Here is a 23,600-nt window from a genome sequence, read left to right on the forward strand (position 1 = left end):
GCTTCCTTCACTTAGGTACTACCTGATGCTGCTCCTTGAAATTTCTGTAACACTAATGAGCAAGTAAAGTTTATAAAGAATTCTAGGATGCCTTATAAAAACATGACTCTTTGCTGCGTTTTACCTTGCTTATATGAACACATCAACCTTTCCTTATCAACCCTGTGGTGTATTCTTATCACATTCAAGGCCAGGGAACTCTGCTTTTCATCTACCTTGTTTCCTCGTTCTGAAGCCACTGTCAGCTATTTGTTGGCTATTTCCACTTACTTTTTACTGTGGTTATCTATAAATATTTTTCTACTATTTTCCTGTTTCTTACCCAAACACCTTAACAAAGTGAATGCATACCTTTTATTGAAATCTACCTCCCTTTTTCCTGATGTTTTGAGTATGACAGTCTGAGAAAGAGATACTGTCTCCTTATTAATACTTTTTTCCTTACATTCTTTCTTACTATGAAAGTATTGCCTTCAGAAAACTGAAATCATATAATAAACTAACAGAATATTTTATAAGTGTCTAGTTTAATTCACCTTTTAAAGAATTTGAGTTGTTAAAAAGCAATAATTTAAGCATAACTCTGTACAGTATAATCTATTAAGATTTTTCTTTTACCATGATCTGATAATGCTAATAGAAGTCTTGAAGGTATTTCTACATCCTAAATTGTTTTCCCACATTTACACAAAAATTGTACTTTTCCTTTGGGTTTTAGGAGATTGGAGGGAGTCTCATTGGCATCTTGAAGATGTTTAATTTTAAAAAAAATTTTTTTTAGATTTACTTATTTCTTTTGGAATTCAGTTACAGAGAAATAGGGAGAAACAAAGATTTTTTTTCCATCTGCTGGTTCACTCTCCAGATGGTTTCAACAGCCAATGCTAGGCCAAACCAAAGCCAGGAGCCAGGAGCTTCATCTGGGTCTCCTATGTGGGTGATGGGCCCAGACACTTGGACCATCCTCAGCTGCTTTTTGCAGACCATAAGCAGGGAGCTTGATTGGAAGTGGAGCCGATGCGACCCTAATGGGCACCCACATGGGATGCTGGCATTTCAGGCAGCGGCTTTACCCACTATACCACAACCCTATCCCCTGATTTAATAAAAATGTATCCCTTTCAATGGGAGAGTATTTTGCACCTTAAACATTACAATCTATCCTTTTGTTTATTATTTGGGTTTTTTTTTCTAAATCTTTGTTATGACAGTTTTTTTTTCTTTAATGTTTATTTTTATCTACTTGAAAGGCAGAGCTACAGAGAGACAAGGAGAGAGATCTTCTATCTGCTGGTTCTTTCTACAAATGCCCACAACAGCCAGGGCCATGCTAGGTCAAAGTCAGGAGCCTGAAACTCCATCCAGGTCTCCCTTGTGAGTAGCAAGGGCTCCAGGCATTTGAGCCATCATGTGCTCCATGCCCTGGATGCATTAGGAGAAAGCTGGATCAGAAGAGAAGAGCTGGGACTCTAACTAGCACTCCCATATGGGATATGGGCATTGCAAACATCGGCTTAACCTGCTTTGCCACAATGCCTGCCCCAGTTATAGCAGTTTTGATTGATGGTGTTGATGATGCAGCATTTAGGATTCTGTTGAGCAGAGTCTAACTGGGATGGTGCAGGTATCTTTGCCTACCTACCACAAATTAAAAAGTTTCTTTGAAGCTTTTACTGGAGAACTACAAGAGAATATATTTCCTAGTGAAAAAAAAAAAACTAACTGGACCTTGTTCTTCAAACTAAGTGAGTTATTATCATCAAGCAGAGAAATCATTCAAGCTTTCCTTGTTGATTTTTTTTCTGATTTCATAGAGATGTATCAGTGCAACATCACTTTTAAATTACATGACCATGATTATGTGTGTTTCGATTATATTCTTTATTATTAGAACTCCAGTTTACAATAAAAATGTCGGGTATTTTGTTGCTAAGAAAGGTTTACTGAAAGAAGGCATTGCTGCTGGTTAAGCCACTGTGCATCCCATATCAGGGTACCTGAGTCCCAGCTAGTCTGCTTCCAGTCCAGACTAACAAACCTAAGAAGCAGCAAATGATGGCTCAAGTATCTGAGTTCCTGCTGCTCACATAGGAGACCTGGATGTTGCTCTGGGCTCCTGTCTTTAACCTGGCCCAGCCACCGCAATTGCAGCCATGTAGGGATTGAATCAGAGGGTGGAGGAGGATGAAAGAGGGTAGAAGATATCTGTGTGTGTGTGTGTGTGTGTTTCTCTCTCTTTCTGTCACTCTGCTTTTCCAATAGATTTTTTTTAAGTGTTTATTGTTAGTTTTTGTACATTTCTGTGTACATACATAGATGTGCATGTGTGTCTGAAGGGCTGCTGGTTTAGTGGACATACCTTAATATGGTTGTCTTCTTGTTTTAAGTAACTGTATAATGTAAATAGATGGATGTTTACATGAACTCCATGCTAGGACAGATGGATGTTTTCAACTCATGAAAACAGAGGGTTTCTGAAGTACTTTTGAGAGCTGCCTATAATTTTAGTCTTTCCTTCTAGGCAGGCATTCAGCAGCCTGTTTTGTTATACCTTGCGGTGTTCCGAGTTCTGCCATTTTCACTTGTAGGGATTCTGGAGATCAATAAAAAGGTAAGAACTCATTTCTTACTTAATTGTAATATTTGTTGACAAGAAGATAAAATGTTATCATTTAATTACTGGATGCTTTGATTGGAAGCATTCTCCTAACTATAAAAAACTCACTCACCTGATTGTTTCTTAGCAAAACACATAAGAACATTTGAATTGGGAAGATTGCCTAATTATCCCTTCATCCTTCTTTATGTTTTTGTGCCTTTCATGTGGATAATGTTGGAAACTATGGTCATTAACAAACTGCTGTTTTACAAAGTTATAAAATGAATGAGATATTTTCCAAAGGCAATATTCCCAAGCTTGTTAAAATGATCATTAAGCTACAACAAAATGTCCCAATTTAATTGCAAGGTATGGATCTAAAACTTGCTTTATATATAAATAAAGCTTATAATTAAATAAGTAAATTTTCCAACTCATTCACTTTCGGATTTTATTGTTGCCATTGTTCTTGGTTTGTGGACTGACTAAATGAAGGAAAAGAAGGGACAGAGTTCATTTGAATAAAAGAAGCAGTCTTCTGCTTTTTTTTTTTTTTTTTTTTTTTTTTTAAATCCCAGTGCCCTCTCCAGTCTTCTGCTTTTAAAAATTACTTACTTGGGGGCCGACACTGTGGTGTAGCAAGTAAAGCTGCCGCCTGCAGTGCTGGCATCCTCTATGGGCACCAGTTCATGTCCCAGCTGCTGCACTTCCAATCCAACTCTCTGCTATGGCCTGGGAAAGCAGTAAAAGATGGCCCAAGTCTTTGGGCCCTTGTACCCATGTAGGAGACCTGGAAGAAGCTCCTGGCTACTGGCTTCGGATTGGCACAGCTCCATACGTTGCAGCCATTTGGGGAGTGAACCAGTGGATGGAAGACCTCTCTCCCTCTGCCTTTGCCTCTCCCTCTCTGTAACTCTTCCTTTCAAATAAATAAATCAATCTTAAAAAAAAAAAAAAAAAAAACTGAAACATGAATGTTGACAAATGAGATTTTTTTTAAAAATTAGCTGGATAGTTATTTATTGTGCTGCTTTACTTTTTTTTTTTTTTTTTTTTTTTTTGGACAGGCAGAGTTAGATAGTGAGAGAGGGAGAGACAGAGAGAAAAGTCTTCCTTCCGTTGGTTCACCCCTCAAATGGCAGCTACGGCCGGCACGCTGCGCTGATCCGAAGCCAGGAACCAGGTGCTTCCTCCTGGTCTCCCATGCGGGTGCAGGGCCCCAGCAATTGGACCATCCTCCATTGCACTCCCGGGCCACAGCAGAGAGCTGGACTGGAAGAGAAGCATGCAGGACAGAATCCGGCACCCCAACCGGGTCTAGAACCCGGGGTACCAGTGCCGCAGGCAGAGGATTAGCCTAGTGAGCCACAGCGCTGGCCAACTCTACTATTTTTTTAAAAAATTTATTCATTCCTTTGAAAGTCAGCGTTACACAGAGAGAGGAGAAGCAGAGAGAGAAAGAGGTCCTTCATTCGATGGTTCACTCCCCAACTGGCCACAACGGCCAGAGCTGTGCCAATCTGAAGCCAGGTGCCCCTTCCAGGTCTCCCACATGGGTGCAGGGGCCCAAGGACTTGGGCCATCCTCCACTGCCTTCCCAGGCCACAGCAGAGAGCTGGATCAGAAGTGGAGCAGCCAGATCTTGAACTGGTGCCCATAAAGGATGCTGGTGCTTCAGGCCAGGGCGTTAACCCGCTGCACCACAGCGCTGGCCCCCCTGCTAGTTTTTAAGCACCTAAAGGACTGTATGGACACAATTTTTTTTTAAGTTACAGTTTAAAACTTTCATTGTTTATTTGAAAGGCTAAAAGAGATCTCCCTTCTACTGGTTCACTCCCCACATACCTGTAGCAGCCAAGGTTGGGTCAGACTAAAGCCAGAAGCTGGGAACTCAGCCTGGATGTTCCATGTGGGTGACAGGGACGTAGCTACTTGAGCCATTAACTGCTGCCTTTCAGGGTGCACATTAGCAGAGCCATTCTCAAACACAAGCACTTTAAAATGGGATGCAAACATCCCAAGCAGCGTTTTTGTGGTGTCTTAATCATTGCACCAAATACCCACTCCAAGGACAAGATCATGAGGTCCCATTAATAGGCATGTTCATTGGCAAACAAAATGACTATACTTCAAGTTTTTATGTTATGTAAGCATAATATGCCACACTGCATAAAAACTAAAGAGTATTATCACTGGGGTAGGTGTTGTGGTACAAGTTAAGCTGCCACTTGGGACACTCGCATCCCATATCACAGTGTGGGTTCTAGTCCCAGCTATTCTGGTTCCTATATAGCTTCCTTCTAATGTGCCTGGGAAGGCAGCAGATGATGACCTAAATACTCAGGTTCCTGCTGTCTGTGTGGGAAACCAGATGGAGTTCTGGGCTCCTGGCTTCAACCTGGCCCAGCCCTAGCTGTTGTTGGTGCTGGGGAGTAAACCAGCAGATGGAAAATTTCTGTTTCTCTCTGTCTTTTAAATAAATATTTTAATAAATCTTTTTTTAAAGTATTCTTATATTTTGTGATAGGCATTTTGAATACATTGTTATATAATATATTCAATTAAGAAACAGCTACCCAAACCCTAAAGATAGAAAATGGAGGAGCCAGGATTTGAACTTGGAGTGACTCCAAAGTATATGCTACTTTATTATAACACTCATGTTTGAATTACACAGTCTTCTTCAAAATGGAGAACCAGGATCAATGAATTAAAAAGTCCTAAGCTAGTCAACATCAAAGCAAATGTAATTATAATAATCCTGAGAAGACAAAAAAGCACACAGCTCATAATTTTATGATTGGTCTCTTTGTGCTTATGAATTAAATAATTGAGTATGCTTATCACAGTGTATAACAGGACTGAGCATTTTGCAAAGTCGTAAGTTGCTTCTATTTATTCTTATATATCCAAGAGACTCATTTAAGGGATTAAGTTTTGATAGTGGTTACTTGAGATTGAAGCACATCTTTCACTTACCATCTGTCATTAATACTACCCAGAGACCAAGCTCAGAATGTACTTTTAAGTTATTTATTGATGTGGTAAATCTTCGCTAAATAATCTGTCTTGAGTAGAAACAGATTTTTATTTCATATTTAGTTGTTCTTTCACTGCTATGAATATGTGCCTATATTGTCTTTTGTTAAATGTTCAAATAGGCACAGAATCAAGTTCTTTATCTGAGCTATAAGGAGAATCATGACAGGCTCCTATGTATAGAACAGAAAGGGAACACGCAGTGAGCCAAAGCCTTTTTCAGGGTCTGCTGGGCTGAGAGTCTCTGTCCATGTTTAGTCTAACTTGCTTGACTTTTCTATGACTAAAAAGATTGTGTTGAAGATTTTAAAAATTAGGTAGTGGTACAGTTATGGAGTTGGCTGTTTCTCTTATAATGACTTTCCAAGATTTAACCTTTTCACCTCTAATAAGCTAAATACTTATGTCTTTGCAAAGAACATTTTAGCATAAAGAATGGGTCTCTGGCAGGATATACAGGTAAATTATTCATTTAGAATTACATAGCCTCGATGTATGCCAATGTCCATGAGGAATGGAATTTGTTATTAATAAGTATTGACAAAGCTATGAAGCAAAAGAATGCTGGTGCATCATTTGGTGTGGGAGGGCTGTTACGCTTCCATTTGCTGCAGTCGAACAACCAGTAGCTTGCTGTTTGCCACTAGTAACACCCTGGCTTTGCTTTGCTGAGTTTTATTAAATTTTACTGCTAGGAAAGCAGTGTTGTAGTGGTGACCTGAATATTAAGCAAGAGCACAAACCACTGTAAACACTCAGAGGATTGGCCTTTTTCTGATCTTTTCTCAGGAGATATCTGCCTTTTCCCTCAGATTTTCGGGAGTGTTACAGATGCTACTTTGTCTCATGGGATACTGATTGTGATGTACAGCTCGGGATTGGTCAGACTGTATAGCTTCCAAGCCATCACTGAACAGGTAAAGATAACTGAAATTTGCCATATTATAATTAGTATGAGGTCTAGACTGAGGTATGTTGTTTTTTTTTTTAAGTGAGATGCTTTTAGAGTAAGGTACTTGTATTGATTTCAACTCTAAAACTGTAGAAATACAGAAAGACAAAGAACCTTTAAAAGATGGGTGGGGAAGGTAAACAGAAAGACCCTGGAATAACGACTATTTTCTCTGTCATATACATGTGAATTTTATTGTTTCCTCTGCAGACAGCAAATAAATAGGTGCTAAAGCCACCATTTTTGTTTTGTTTTGTTTTTAGTTCATGCAACAGAAACTTGACTTAGGGTGTGCATGCAGATGGGGTGGGACTGCTGGAACTGTAGGAGAGGCTCCTTTTGGCATTCCTTGTAATATTAAAATAACAGGTATGGCTACTATATAGTATTTTTCACATTAAAATATAAGTGATCATTATAAGTAGTTATTAACTGTAATCATACATATGTGTTTTTCATTTAGTTATAAACTTGATTTATTTTACTCCTATGCAGCATATTCCTTGCTATTGAGTGAGTGTTGACTAAAATCTGTATTATTCATGGAACCAAATGACTGGGTCTTGCTTGGCCAGAGACTTTGGGCTAAATCACTTTCCCTTTCTGTCCTTGATTTTCTTGTTTGTGAAGTGATAAGTTGCAGCAAATGATACCATAGTCATACCCTCATAACTGAACATTTTACAGTTCTGTGAATCTTACCCATCTCTAAGAGAGGTGTTTTCCAAGGAAAATATTATTACCATGTCAACTGAAGTTAAAACCTAGACACAGAGAAAACTTGTCTGTAACACACAAAAAAGGAAACTGTACACAATTCTCTTTAAAAAGAAAATTACATACAATTCTGTCAAAAGGTTCTATATGTAACTATTGATTTCAGCAGTGTATTAAAAGAAATTCAGCCACTACTCAAATTGAGCTATACTTAAATTAAGCATTACCTTCCAGAGTTTCACCTAAAAATATGAGGTTTATGGGTTGGAAGTAGAAGGAAATGTCCTCAACATGATAGTAATGACTCTTAATGAACTAAAAATTGAGACAAATATATATTACAGTAATAAAACATATTTCTCTTTTAATTTACTCGGGATTTTTGTATCTATTTACAAACAGTAAACTACCGATGGATTCCTAAGGAGCCTCATATTTCAGGTGAAATTCCAAAGGTATTTCTAATACAGCAGAGTAAAACAGGATTTTTTTTTATCATTATTTAACATTGTATCATCAACAGATCAAGAATTTGAAATGGGTGCCGGCACTGTGGCATGGTGGGTTAAACTGCCACCTGCAACACCAGCATCCCATACAGATGCTGGTTCAATTTCTGACTGCTCCACTTTTGATCCAGCTCCCTGCTAATGAACTTGATAAAGCAGTGGAAAATGGCCCGAGTACTTGGGTTCCTGTACCCACGTGGGGAAAAAGACACTCCTGGCTTCAGCCTGGACCAGCCCTGGCCACGACAGCCATTTGGGTAGTGAACGAGGACGGAATATCTCTCTCTCTCTCTGTCTCTCCCTCTCTGAAACTCTGCCTTTCAAATAAAATAAATAATTTTTTTTAAAAGACAATGAAATGAAATGAAAGTTGTAATTGTTAGTTTAAAAAAAGTTCTTTTATTAGTAAATTGTAATTTATAAAAATTACTGAAAAGGTTCAAAATAGCCAATTGAATTATGCATGTCAATATTTTTTAAATTATCCAGTATTTAGATACCTTGGACAAACTAAATTAGGAAGTTTTATGAAAATTCAGAAGTACATCCTAACCCTAGCAATACCTCCTGTATTCAAAACAAATATACTAGCAGAAATCTATTAAGAATTTTTAAATTATAGTGCCTAGAGGTACTAAAATGGGTTAATTTGAAAAGTTTCCCAAAATAGTAGCCCTTATGCTTGCTGAAATACAGAGACTAAGTGTGTAAAACAAAGAACAAAGTGAAAAGGACAGAACACATAGAGCCTAAAAGATTACACTGTGGTTTTTGTCTGTTTGTAGAAGAAATACTGGGCAGTGCTGGATTTGAGATCAGAATCTTAGTCCACTACTAGTAAAGGTGAAATTCCTCTGCTAGTTAGTATTATAATGGGCAAAATTACTTAACCAATCTGAGACTTACATAGTTTAACTTTAAAAGAATAATGCTTGAAATCTATGAAATTGTTAATCATAATAAAACATTCCCATGATTTTTGGACATTTGGTTAAGAAAAGTAGCATGTTATTGTAGAAGCTTTGAGTGTTTATTTCACACTGTAGAGACAAATTCTGTTCATTTCTTGAAGTTTGTTTTATAGTGTTGCTAAGGTTTATACAAAATGATATTTATTTTAACTTGAGATAATTTTTCTTAGTGCAAAGACAGTAAATTTTCATGATAGAAAAATGGGGAAATAAAGATGAGCAAGAAAAAATTTAAAATACTCATGTCTTTTTCATTGAATTGTTATCACTTTGTTGTTTTTTACTTCCTAGGTTTATAATATGTATGTATATTTCTATATGTTTAAAACTACCAAAGAATCTTATCAGGAATGTTATTTTATAACTTGCTTTTTTTTTTTTTTGACAGGCAAAGTTAGACAGTGAGAGAGAGAGAGAGAGAGAAAGGTCTTCCTTCCGTTGGTTCACCCCCTCAAATGGCCATTACGGCTGGCACACTGCACCAATCCGAAGCCAGGAGCTAGGTGCTTCCTCCTGGTCTCCCATGCGGGTGCAGGGCCCCAGCACTTGGGCCATCCTCCACTGCCCTCCCGGGCCACAGCAGAGAGCTGGACTGGAAGAGGAGCAACGGGACAGAACCGGCACCCCAGGCCAGCTCTGTGGCTTAACAGGCTAATCCTCCGCCTTGCGGCGCCGGCACACCTGGTTCTAGTCCCGGTTGAGGCGCCAGATTCTATCCCGGTTGCCCCTCTTTCAGGCCAGCTCTCTGCTTTGGCCCGGGAAGGCAGTGGAGGATGGCCCAAGTCCTTGCACCCTGCACCCGCATGGGAGACCAGGAGAAGCACCTGGCTCCTGGCTTCGGATCAGCGCGATGCACCAGCCACAGCGGCCATTGGAGGGTGAACCAACGGCAAAAAGGAAGACCTTTCTCTCTGTTTCTCTCTCTCACTATCCACTCTGCCTGTCAAAAAAAAAAAAAAAAGAACCGGCACCCCAACCGGGACTAGAACCCGGGGTAGTGGCGCCGCAGGCGGAGGATTAGCCAAGTGAGCTACTGCGTTGGCCATAACTTGCTTTTTTAAAAAATTCATCTATTGAGGTATAATTCACATGTAACTAAATGCACCCATTTTAGCTCTATGGTTTGAGTTTTATGAAACCACCTATTGCGATTTGGAATCTTTTCATCTTCCCTAAAAGTTGCCTGTTCCCAGACAGTTCTCTCCTTTCATTATAGATTAAATTGATATTTTCTAGAGTTTCATATAAATGGAATCATGTGGTATATATGTTTTTGTCTGGCTTCTTTGTTTCATGTTGCATGTATCTGTAGCCTAACCTTAATTTGTTTTTTATTTGTTTTTATTTTTTATTTTGTTTTATTTTATATTTTTTTATTTGTTTATATTTGTTTCATTTCATTTGAGACACAGATCTTCCATCTGCTGGTATACTCCCCAAAAGCCTGCAACAGTCAGGATCCGGCCCAGGCCGAAGCCAGGAGCTTGGAACTCAATCGAGTCTCCCACGTAGAGGGCAGGGACCCAGCTACTTGAGCCATCACTGATGCCTCCCAGGTGCACCTTAGCAGGAAGATGGAATCAGAGCTGGGACTCAAGCCAGGCTTTCTGATACAGGATGCGGGTATCCTGCCCATAATTTCCATGTAAACTATTTGATAGATAAGCTTGTGAAAACAATAAAGTTGGAGTTCTTGTTCTCTTTATATCAAAATAAATAATAGGTGGAACAACTGTTGTAAAGTTCTAGAAGAGGCAGGCATTTAACTACTATCTAAGACAGCTTCATCGCGTATCACAGTACAAGCGTGGCTCTGGCTCCTGACTCCATCTTCCTGCTGATGCAGACCCTGGAAGGAGACAGTGATGGCCCACGTGATTGGCTTCCTACCATCCAGTGGGAGACCTGGATTGACTCATCAACTCTAGGCTTCACTCTGGCCCATTTCCAGCCATCGTGGGGATTTGAGGAAGTGAATCAGTGGATGGAATCTCTCTCTTTCTCTGTCTACCTTTCAAGTAAATAAATTAATTAAAAGTTGTAGAAGAAAACAGGAAGATCTAAGAATGACATAAAATTCAAAGCCACAAAAAAAGATTGATAAATTGGATTACGTTAAAATTCTGATTGGCAAATAACAAATATAAACACAACATAAAGCAACTCGAAACTGAAACAAGAAACAGGGACTGCTATCATACAGAGCATGCTAGAAGGGAGCAGCTTCCTCACATGGAGAGTCTCCTGCAGATCAAGAAGAGTGACAACACAGTTTAAAAATGAACAAAGAATCTTGCTCAAAAGAAGGAGAAATAAATAGCTTTTGATGAGTGGAGTACAAAGCTCAAGGTCACTGAAAAGAGAAATGAAAATTTAAATCATGATAGATAACATCTTTTCAGATTTTCAAATATCAGAAGTTTAGAAATTTTGATATAATATGGCAAATATGGTTTATTGTTGGGGTCCTTTAAGGAGGAAAGTTGTCAATACGTATGAAAAATTGTAATGCATATAACCTTTGAGCCCAGCAATTCTACTTCTAGGAATTCATCCCAGATCATTCACAGGTGTAGAAAATGATAAATGTACCATTTTAACATTATTTCTAATAGCAAAATATCAGTTATTGGGAATTGGTACGACTAGTAGGCTATCATTACATGACTGTATCATGAATTATTAACTTAAAAAGAAATGGGAGGGCTGGCGCTGTGATGGTAGCAGGTAAAGCCCCTGTACTTGTGTGTGATACCTGGAAGAAGCTCCAGGCTCCTGGCTTCAGATCGGCCCAGTTCCGGCCATTGTGGGGCCATCTGGGGAGTGAACCAGTGGATGAAGACCTCTCTCTTTCTGCCTCTGCCTCTCTGTAGCTCCACCTTCCAAATATAACACTTTAAAAAAAAAAAAAAAAAGGAGGAATTTTTTTTTGCACTGGTATAGAAAAATTCCCAAGGTGTATTATTATTAAGTGGGAGAAAATGTGGGTGCAAACTGTCTATAAATGGCCTCATTTGTGTTTTTATGCTCATATAGTTATATGTATGTACTCATAGGCATTTGGATTTGCTTGTAATATATAGCAAGACATTAAGAAGCCTGATAGGTGATCGTCATCTTTGAGGAGATACAGGTGAAAGGAAGGTTTAGTTTTTATTATACAGTTCTGATACTTTTTTTCAAAAAAAATTTTTATTTATTTTAAAAGCAGAGTTACAGAGAGAGCAAGATCTTCCATCCTCTGGTTCACTCCCCAGATAGCCACAATGGCCAGAGCTAGGCTGATCAGAAGCCAGAAGCTTCTGCCAGGTCTCCCATGTGGATGCAGGGATCCAAGGACTTGGGCCATCTTCTGCTGCTTTTCCAGACCATAGTTGAGAGCTGGATCAGAAATAGCACAGCTGGGACTTCAAACCAGCACCCATATGGGATGCCAGCACTGCAGGCGGCGACTTTACCTGCTATGCCACAGTGCCAGGCCCCCTGATGCTTTTTAAGTGTTAATGCTTATAGTACCTATGCCAAAAAGTGGTTCTTATGTGTACGCATGAGCATATCCTTGAGGTGTTAAGAACTTGACTGACGTGTCATTTTATGAATTATAATTTATTTAACCAATTCCCTACTTTAGACATTTAAGCTGTTTCTAATTTTCTGTGATTATAAATAGTATAGACATATTTGTAACCATTAATGATCCTTGCCTGAATCAGTTATGTTACTGTGAGTTGCAGAATGGCAGTTTTAAAAGTTCTATCATTTCTTCATCTCCTTAAAGCTGGCATTTTTTTTCTATAAATAAAAAATTTTAATAGATCAAATGGGAATGAACTGCAAGTCTTCCAAAATGTCAAGGTAGATGCTTATTCCTTTCGTTTAATTAGTATTCAGAACACGGGCTTGGTCTACTAGTCACTTCCAATAGAGACAAACTATATAAAAACAATAGACATTAATATTTGTCTAGTGTTATTACATAGTTATAGTCATGAATGGTGCTCAAGTTATCCCATATTTTGCCAACAAGAACTCCATTTTGACATAGTCTCAAGTCTTGAAGAATTTCCTTGCTCTCTGGAGCATTGACATGTCCTAAGTTTACCTTTTGCTTTGCTTGCTAGAGCTGACAAGGACCCACTTCAGAAGAGAACATCATTTGAGCCGATCAGTTTCCTGGGGTTGCTGTGATACTGCATACCGGGTAGCTTTAAATAACATCAATTTCCAAGCCCAAAATCAAGGTGTTGGCAGAGCCCGCTTCTTTCTGAAGGGTCTAGGAAAGAATTCTTGCTTGCCTCTCTGGTGTCTCGTAGTTGCTGGCAGTCCTTGGCGTGTGGCAGAATAACTGCATTTCTGCCTATCTCATCTCATGGCCTTCCTCCCTCTGTGTCTTCACGGCTCTCTCTCTCTCTCTACTTATGATACCAGTCATTGAATTTCGGCCCCACTCTTATCCAGTGTGACCTTAACTTGATTATACATATTTACAGAGGCCTTATTAACAAAGTCATTCACACACACTGGGAGTCAGGACTTTAACATTTCTTTGGGGAGACACAATTCAACACACCACAGAGACCAAATCTAGTTAATTCATTGTGATTGGATGTCCTTAATCTTAACCCTTTCAGTAAACAGAACTGGAAAAACATGAGAGCAATTCATTTTTTCATTTTAATATTTGCAACTTTAACCATTCTTTCTTGATTTTATGCTTCATCCCAGATTTCTTCATTGCTTATCCTACAATTTATATCTAATAGTCTTAAAATGGTGCTATTAGTGTTACTGCCAAAAGTAAAGTATGGGGTGAAGATTAAGGTTTCTCTGCTGTTCCTTTTCTTCTTAGTATACACTTGGTATACACAGAGAATAATGTGTTCAGAACTAATTTGAAATCATTTTTCTATAGGATTAGGTTATCAATTTGATATAATTAGGTTGACTTGTTTCCATTTCTTTTCAATCTTTAGGTTTGCTGTTTCCCATTTGATTTTATTCTTGGAGTTGTAAAATGTGAATGTAATTGAAAGGTCAAAACTATATAAAAAGATACACCCTGAGAAATTTTGTTTCTAAGCCTAGCCCTTCCATCCTGCTACTTCCCACCACTCATCTCACATCTGCCCCCCCTCATTTTCAGTTTCTGGTTTATCCTTCTGTTATTTCTTTTTGTAAAAATAAGCATGTATGTATACTTTATTGCCTTCTTTCTTACACCATGTTTGGTATGTACTCTCTTCTGTTCCCTGTATCTTTACTTAACATGTATCTACATATTTTTAACAATCATTTGTTTAGTAAAAGGAATATATAAGGATAATTCTATGCTATATTTAAAGATTATTTTAAGAATCATTTCTGGCTGGCGCCGCGGCTCACTAGGCTAATCCTCCGCCTTGCGGCGCCGGCACACCGGGTTCTAGTCCCGGTCGGGGCACCGATCCTGTCCCGGTTGCCCCTCTTCCAGGCCAGCTCTCTGCTGTGGCCAGGGAGTACAGTGGAGGATGGCCCAAGTCCTTGGGCCCTGCACCCCATGGGAGACCAGGAGAAGCACCTGGCTCCTGCCATCGGATCAGCGCGGTGCGCCGGCCGCAGCGCGCTACCGCGGCGGCCATTGGAGGGTGAACCAACGGCAAAAGGAAGACCTTTTTCTCTGTCTCTCACTGTCCACTCTGCCTGTCAAAAAAAAAAAAAAAAAAAAAAGAATCATTTCTTACTATGACCCTAAAACAATACAACAGTCTTTTTTTTTTTTTTTTTTTTTTGACAGGCAGAGTAGATAGTGAGAGAGAGAGAGAGACAGAGAGAAAGGTCTTCCTTTTTGCCGTTGGTTCACCCTCCAATGGCCGCTGCGGCCGGTGCATCGCGCTGATCCGAAGCCGGGAGCCAGGTGCTTCTCCTGGTCTCCCATGCGGGTGCAGGGCCCAAGCACTTGGGCCATCCTCCACTGCCTTCCCAGGCCATAGCAGAGAGCTGGCCTGTAAGAGGGGCAACCGGGACAGAATCCGGTGCCCCAACCGGGACTAGAACCCGGTGTGCCAGCGCCGCAAGGCGGAGGATTAGCCTGTTAAGCCACGGCACCAGCCAACATTTACTTTGTGTTGAACTCTCTTTTGAAGTATTATTGTTTGAACTTTTAGATTCAAAGTATTCTGAATAATTGTAGTATTTTCTTTTTTGTTTCCTAATTTTTTATGTTTTAAAAAATTTTTGATTAGCATGTAATACCCATTTTTATGAAATATGGTGAAATATTTCAGAACATGTATAAGTGTCAGATGAACAAATCAGGCAATTAGCCTTTTGTTTTTCAAGATTTATTTTATTTATTTGAAAGTCAGAGTTTCTTAGAGAGAGGTTGAAATATAGAGAAAGGTCTTCCACCTGCTTGTTCACTCCCCAGATGACTACAACCACCAAGGCTGGGCCAGGCCAAAGCCAGGATCCAGAAGTTTCATCTAGGTCTCCCACATAGGTACAGGGATTCAAGGACTTATGCTGCTTTCCCAGGTGTATTAGCAGGGAGCTGGATCAAAAGTGGAGCAGCCAGGACGTGAACCAGTGCCCATATGGGATGCTGGCATCACAGGTGACAGCATAACTCGTTAAGCCAAAATGCTGGCCTCGGAATTTTCTTTATGTTTAGAGCCTTCTAGACCCTGTGTTCCAATTCTTTATGTAGTATATAATATACTGTTGTGAATTCCAGTGATATCACTATGCTGTGGAACTCCAGAACTTATTACTTCCATCTGACTATGTTTTGGTGCCTGTTATGCAGCCTCCTTTTATATCCTTTCCCACTCTTCCCATCGTTTAGTAATTGCTATTCTAAGTTCTTACCAACTTTTAATTTCTACATATGCCATAGAACATGGGGCATTTGTCTTTCTGTGTCTGGCTTTTTTCACATTTTGCTGCAAATGTCAGAATTTCAGTTTTTTTAACAGTTGGGTAATACTCTGTTCTGTGTATATGGACCACATTTTCTTTAAGCATTTATCCATTAATCAACATATAGGTGTATTACGTATCTTGCCTATTGTGACTAATGCTGCAGTGAACTTGGGAGTGCAGGTATTCCTTTCATATGCTGATTTCATTTCCTTTGTATAGATACCAGAAAAGGGATAGAAGTGGAACATTGTAGATGTAATTTTAGTTTTTTGAGGAACTTCCATGTTGTTCTCCATAATGGCTTTACTAATTTGCATTCCACGCACAGTGTATAAGGGTGTCCATTTCTCCACATCATCACCAGCACTTGATTTTTTTTTTCTTTTTTGGTAGCATGTCTCTAGGACTTCTTTCTGTGTTCTTCTTTCTTTGGGGTTAGTCTGAATAGCAGATCTGGGCCTACCCCTTGGAGACTGCAAGAGTAAACCAAAGAACTCCCTGGGATGAAGATTTGAGAAGAGCTTCTTAAGAAGAGAAGGTTTTTTTTTTTTGTTTGTTTGTTTGTTTGAAAGAGTTAAGAGAGAGGGAGAGACAGAGAGGTCTTCCATCTGCTGGTTCACTCCCCAGACCGCGATGACCAGGACTGGGCCAGGCTGAAGCCAGGAGCCAGGAACTTCATCTGGGTCTCACACATGGGTAGCAGGGGCTCAGACACTTAGACTATCTTCTGCTGCTTTTCCCAGGCCACCAGCAGGGAGCTGGAATGGAAGTGGAGCAACCGGGACACAAACCAGGGGATACACCATTGCAGGCAGCGGCTTTACCCGCCACATCACAACATCAGCCCACAGCATTTGATGTTTTTTATTTTTTTGATAATAGCCATTCTTACTGGAATGTGATATCTCATTGTGGTTTTACTTTGCATTTCCTTGATGACTAGTAATATTCAATATTTTTTCATATATTTATTGGCCATTTGTATTTCTTCTTTTCAGAGTATCTATTCAGATCCTTTGCCCATGTTTTCATTGGATTTTTTGTTGTTGAATTTGAGTTCTTTTTTTTTTTTAAGATTTTATTTATTTATTTGAGAGAGAGAGAATTTGCTTAGTGGTAGAGACAGAGAGAAAGGTCTTTGATCTGCTGGTTCACTCCCCAAATGTGGCAATGGCTGGAGCTGAGCCAATCCAAAGCCAGGATCCAGGAGCTTCTTCCAGGTTTCCCACATGGGTGCAAGGACCCAAGCACTTGGGCCGTCTTCTACTGCTTTCCCAGGCCATTGAGAAAGCTGGATTGGAAGAGGAGCAAAAAAGGGGGGTGGGGGGGAGGAGCAGCTGGGACACAAACCAGCGCCTATATGGGATGCCAATGCCGCAGGCAGAGGCTTAGCCCACTACACCACAGCGCTGGCCCCTGAATTTCAGTTCTATATATAGTGGATATGAATCCTTTGATGAATTGTATGCAAATATTCTTCCCTCGTTCTACTGATTGTTTCTTCATTCTGTTGATTGTGTCTTTGCTGTGCAGAAGCTTCTTGGTTTGATATAATTCTATTTGTCTAGTTTTGCTTTTGTTGCCTGTGCAACAAGGAAGTGTTTTCCCTTTGTTTTCTTCTAATTGTTTCATAGTTTGAGGTCTTATATTTAGATCTTTGATCCATTTTGAGTTGATTTTTGTAAATGGTGGGGGTAAGGGATACAGTTGCAGTCTTCTGCATATGGATATCCTGTTTTTCCAGCACCATTTATTGAGAGACTTTCCTTTTTCCATTGTATATTTTCGGCAACTTTGTCATCCATCAGTTGATAGTAGATATGTGGATTTGTTTCTGGGATGTGCATTCAGTTCCATTGGTCTTTTGAGTTTGTTTTTATACCCATACCATGCTGGTTTTTTTTTTTTTTTTAATGCCCTTTTTTCCCAAGTAGCCAGCATGAGTTACTGGCTGTCTCTTAACCACACTCTCTGACAATCCTGTAAATATCTTTTTGTAGTACCAAAAAGATGATCTAGACCTATCCTAAAACTTTTTCACCACTAGGCATGGATTCAGCCACTCTCTGAAAACATTTAGGCATTTTGAATTGAGAATAGCATTAGGGATTAGGAAGGTTAGTATGACCCCTCAGAATTATGGTGTGCAGACTTGCTGCTACTCCTGAACCATTTTTAGCAACTGTTGGGAAAAGTACTTCTTTTTAAATACATCTTTTTCCACTGACTATTTTTTCTATTTTGAATTCCTATTTTATATTCTCTAGACCATACCTAATTATATTTTAACCCTAACTTCAAACTCATTTTTTTTCTCTTCTTATAATTCTTACCTTCTTCATCCACTCATTTGGTAGCCACTGTATGAATATTGTCATGTCTGATATTTGTATTTCCTTTATAATTTTCTGTTTGGGTGTTCCTGTTTTTCTTACTACTGTTACATTTTCATAATAGGTTAAAAATCATTTTAAATATATATTTATACCTATGATCTCCTTTTTCCTTAAGACTGTAGTTTCTGAACTGCTTTTTGTTATTTCTTTTCTCATGTGTATTCTAAGTAGTGAATTGTACTTTTGAAGAGGCCCAGTAAAGCACACAGGGCTGTGTCTAACATATGGTTCTTACGTGAATGATCTCTCTCACACAGGCTCCTTTCCTAATAGCCATAAACGTAAATTTATCTCAAGTTAGAGGAATAAATATAGGAATCATAGATTACCTGCCTACCCTGATAGACCCTGTAGTTTCCCAAGGACTGCCCAGAAGGGGTTTTGATCTTCTAAAGCTGCAATAATACCTTCCATTTATCCATCTGTTATGCTATAATTAAAATTGTGATTAAAGAATAAGACTAAAAAGCATCAAAAGAAATTTCTTTTATGGTGTAGTCCAAAAGAGAATAACTGGATATGTCTGAACCACCATAAAGTTAACTTGTCTGATGATAATACAAGTTGAATGGGCTCCCTATAATAAAGCTTCCAGGCCCATTCTTAAGTGGTTACATTCATTATGACTAATATCACTGCTCAACTGGGAATCTTAAGCAAGGCAGATCTTGTAAAGTTTACTAAATATACATGTTAGTTTAGGATGGAAGATCTTAAACTTGAAGTTGTTAAACCTAATTTCCTTGTAGAATTGTTATGAGAGTTGGACATAGTATCTGTCTCAGAGTTTGTACAGAGCAGATGCTCAGTAAATGGAAGCTGCTTTTATTAAATATACTTTTGTCATTTTTGTCATCATAAGCACCTTCAGCCTACCATTTATCTCTGCTCACTTGCAGGCCATAAATTCTTACCTTGCAAACATGTCTTAAAAGTTGACTCATAGCCCAATATTTGTTTCCTGTTAGCTTTCTCTTTTCTTAGCAATAGATCTCTTTCCTAATTGTATTACATTTCCTCGAACATAGTCATTTTTTGTTGATGGAAATTCATAAATGATGCATGCAAAGAAAGGCTGAATAGTTCATGAATAGTCTGAGGCCATCAGAACTGAGAAACTAATAAATTCCTTTTGCCATTTTACAGACTCACCACCACTGCTCTTTGAAGTGTCATCCCTGGAGAATGCTTTTCAGATTGGAGGCCATCCTTGGCACTACATCATCACACCTAACAAGAAGAAACAGAAAGGAGTTTTCCATATTTGTGCTCTAAAAGACAAATCATTGGTAAATCATGAGTGATCAGACTTTTTACTAATAAATTTGTATCAAAAATTTGTATCAATGGCCGGCGCTGTGGCTCAATAGGCTAATCCTCTGCCTGCGGCGCTGGTACACCTGGTTCTAGTCCCGGTCAGGGCGCCAATTCTGTCCCGGTTGCCCCTCTTCCAGGCCAGCTCTCTGCTGTGGCCCGGGAAGGCAGTGGAGGATGGCCCAAGTCCTTGGGCCCTGCACCCGCATGGGAGATCAGGAGAAGCACCTGGCTCCTGGCTTCAGATCAGCGCGATGCGCTGGCCGCAGCAGCCATTGGAGGGTGAACCAACGGCAAAAGGAAGACCTTCCTCTCTGTCTCTCTCTCTCTCATTGTCCACTCTGCCTGTCAGACAAGAAAAAAAAATTTGTATCAGAATTACTAATTCTTTACCTAGTGACTCTACATGCCTAAGATTTACTTTATTATTCATTTGACTTAATTAAGAATTTAAAGTACATGGAACAGGCACTGTGGCATAGTAGACTAAACTTCCACCTGTAGCACCAGAATCCCATATGGGTGCCAGTTCGTTTCCCTGCTGCTCCTCTTCCAATCCAGCTCTCTGCTTATGGTCTGGGAGAAGCAGTGGAAGATGGCCCAAGTGCTTGGGCCCTGTACCCATGTGGGAGACCCAGAAGAACCTCAGCTGTAGCTATTGCAGCCATTTGGGAGATGAACCAGCAGATGGAAGACCTTTCTCTATCTCTCCCTCTCTATCTCTGTCTGTAATTCTACCTCTCAAATCAATAAATAAAATCTTTTTTAAAAAATGACAGAAGAGTACAGAGACTATAACAGACATTCAAATCTATCACCCAGAATTTAAAATCATGGACTTTGAAAACTCTCAAGGCACTAACATTTTTTTATTTTATTTTTTTCTTGGCCAGTCTCCTAACAAGCATTCCCACAAAAAACATCTCTCAAGCTCCTTGGTGGGAGTAGTTGATGGACTATGATGGACTATGTTCAGGCTGCCTCTGAAATTGGTGGTAGAGTGTCTTGTCTATTTGTATGTGATTGTTGCTATTTGCCTTATGGAGCAGAACCAATCGGATTCTAGACACACTGAAGCTTTTCGTTTTCCAGAAAAATTATTCAGGCTTCAATTTGTCATCTAATAAACATCTGAGAGCCTGTTGTGTGCCAGATATGGTTGGGAGCCCTCCCCTCAAGTTGCTGACTTACTAAAGAAAATAGACGTAAAGAAGATGCAATGTATTAAATACAGTGGTTGAGATAAGAGCAAAAACGAGTCCAAGAAGAGGGTTCCATTTTCTTTGTATTGCTCATTCATTTTAATTTATTTATGGAATTTCTTGATATATTAGATGAACTTATTTTTTTTTGAGGTAGCTTTAGCTTATTTGACAGCCATCTATATCAGGCCCTTTCCCAATCAGTCATTGTTGGCTCCAGTGGCTTTTGAATCACAGATCACTTTTCACCATATTGAAAGTTAGCATAGTCTTGAGTCCATGTATGTATTTTCCTTGATGTCATGACCACTGGGGACAGTGTAGTAATGTCTTCTGGTTTTCTTTTGTTGTGGCATTGTTCCTTCTGTTTTCTCATTTATGTACCAAAAGTGGCAACTCCCATTCGGCCCAGCCCAGTTACAGAGAACTTGTTCAGTACTATTTCATCCAACCATGACAAGTCTTCGATTGGTTGTTTATCTCCCAGCCAGAACATCTTTCAGCCATCAGGATCTGTCAGCTATCTCCCTTCCTCCCTTTCTTTTTTTTTTTTTTTTTTTTTTTTTTTTTTTTTTTTTAATATTTATTTGGCAGAGTTACAGAGAAGCAGAGATGGAGAAAGAAGTCTTCCACCCACTGGTTCACTCACCAAGTGGCTGCAATGGCCAGAGCTGAGCCGAGCCAGGAGCTTATTCCCTGCCTCCCACGTGGGTACAGGGGCCCAAGGACTTGGGCCATCTTGTACTGCTTTCCCAGGTCATAATGAAGAGCTGGATTGGAAGTGGAACAGCTGAGACTCGAACCGGTGCCCATATGGGACGCTGGCACTTCAGGCAGCAGCTTCATCAGCTAAGCCACAGACCGGCCCCCTACATTTCTTTTTTCACTTAACCTGGGCATCTAGTCGGACTCTGCAACCTGCACAGGGCACATTCTGGACATTTAGCGTGTGTTCTTCTCACATAAAAACTGTTATTTATTATTTCTTATATAGCTGGGTAGATAGAAATAATAGCCTTCAACGTCTATATCAAACTTGCTTATCATGTCCTCCCTTTCTATAATAATTGATTATAACAGTCGAATCTGTTTCAACATAATTCATACATAATCATCTAATCCAGGGGAAGTGTTTAATCTGTTGGATTTTTTTTAAAAGAATTTATTTATTCAAGAGGCAGTGTTACAGATAGAGGGGGAGACAAAGAGAACGGTCTTCCATCAACTGGTTCACTCCCCAAATGGCCATAGCGACCAAAGCTGAGCCAATCTGAAGCCAGGAGCCAGGAGCAGCTTCTTGGTCTCCCACATGGGTGCAGGGGCCCAAGGACCTGGGCCATCCTTTGCTGCTTTCCCAGGCCACAAGCAGAGAGCTGGATTAGAAGAGGAGCAGCTGAGACATGAGCCAGCGCTGTGGGTAGAGACCCAGCCTAGTATGCCACAGTGCTAGCCTCCTGTTAGCGGTTTTATTGCAGTGTCATTGCCTCAAAATTTGTGTGTATATGTGTGTGTGTGTGTATACGTATGTGTGTGATTTTTAAATAGTATAATAAAGAGAATAGCTTATTTATGAATGTGTTTTATATTAAACAAAGGAGCATCTGGAGCTATTATAATCAAAGACACATTAATTTTAATGGTTTATGACTAAGATGTTTAATGACATTAATTTTCTTATAGTAAAATGTAATAACACCACCATTCCTATTAGAAATAATTGGGATACTTGTAAAAATGCATAAAAAATTGAAGCCCATATACCAGTTTGATGCATAAAATGTATTAAATTCCAACATTATAAAATTATAGCATATGAAGTATTCATGATAAGTGACAGTGCTGTTTTGTAGTATGTAAAACAGCTGCCTGCAACACCGACATCTCACATGGGCAGACTTGAGTCCCAGCTACTCGAGTTCTAAACTATTCATGATACAGACCCAGCTTGCCTCTCCAGTCTCATGGCTGGACACCATACTTCTCAAGTTAATTTTGGTTTCTACTCACATTTATGTACATAGGTGCTATATGGATTAACACTTCTGTGCTTTTGATTTTGCTATGTCATTATTTTCTGCTTATTCTTTAAGGCTCAATTTAAGCTTTTCATCTTCTGCTCACCTGGATTGGTTGCTTGATAATATTCTTCACGGGCTCAATTACTTTGTTTTCTACACTGCCTTAGTATATATATTCTTTTTATGTTTTGCCTCCCCTCTAAACCGTATGTTTCTTGATAGCAAGAAATACATTTAATTCGTGTCCAATACAAATACCTAATGTGATACCTAGAACATAGTAGCCTTGAGAGTCTATGCTGACAAAATTAATCAACTCTGATATTTCAAAACTTTTATGATACTTAATAGGAAAGATGTAAGTATCATTTCATTTTACACTGAAGAAATCAAATGACTTGAATAAAGCCTGTGAAGTTAATGTATTCATGCTGATATTAGTTCCCAGTGTTTCTGTGCATTAGGTAGAACATTTGTGTGCACATGTGATTACATAAAGGTTTTTTTCTTTAATATCTAAATATACTACAGTGAAATAAATCTCTCTTCTTCCCTTAAATGTTAAGCAGCATTAGAACATTTCTTCAGACATGAGAATTTAATATTTGACTTAGCCAAGAAGATTATATGACCTGAGGCTTCAGATTTGGTTGTGTGTTTAGGTGTGTGTTAACCAACATACACATGGTTGGTTAACACGTTAGAGGTGAAAGCAAGAAGCTGTAGGGTGCTACACAAACATAATCACGACAGGGTTACATACCAGAAAATCCATGGACTTTGGAGTCAGAGCTACTGTTTGGTAGGCTTAGTAGGTTCAAAATATTGGACAAATGATTTATTCTCTTAGTATGTCAGTTTTCTCATCCATAAAATAGAGTTGATACCTGATTTGAGTGTTAAGACCAAATGAAATAATGACCATAACACATCTAATGCAGCCTCTGACACAAAGTACTTGAGCTGTGATAACTTACATTGTT

The 23,600-nt window shown here is 39.2% G+C and overlaps 1 protein-coding gene across 2 annotated transcripts in view; it reads left to right on the forward strand.

The window, feature by feature from the left end:
• Window positions 1-23,600, forward strand: part of DCAF17 (DDB1 and CUL4 associated factor 17) — a 49,720-nt gene that overhangs the window by 14,623 nt on the left and 11,497 nt on the right. For both annotated transcript variants that reach the window (XR_009866746.1, XM_062200385.1), the window contains exons 6-9: window positions 2,522-2,611; window positions 6,451-6,555; window positions 6,854-6,959; window positions 19,230-19,372. Coding sequence is in view for 1 of the 2 variants with exons in the window: in XM_062200385.1 (XP_062056369.1) it covers window positions 2,522-2,611; window positions 6,451-6,555; window positions 6,854-6,959; window positions 19,230-19,372 (444 nt within the window). In the remaining variant the exon portion in view is untranslated. The remainder of the gene's footprint in view (window positions 1-2,521; window positions 2,612-6,450; window positions 6,556-6,853; window positions 6,960-19,229; window positions 19,373-23,600) is intronic.

This window comes from Lepus europaeus, chromosome 1, assembly GCF_033115175.1.
Source record: "Lepus europaeus isolate LE1 chromosome 1, mLepTim1.pri, whole genome shotgun sequence".
Classification (NCBI taxonomy): Eukaryota; Metazoa; Chordata; class Mammalia; order Lagomorpha; family Leporidae; genus Lepus; species Lepus europaeus.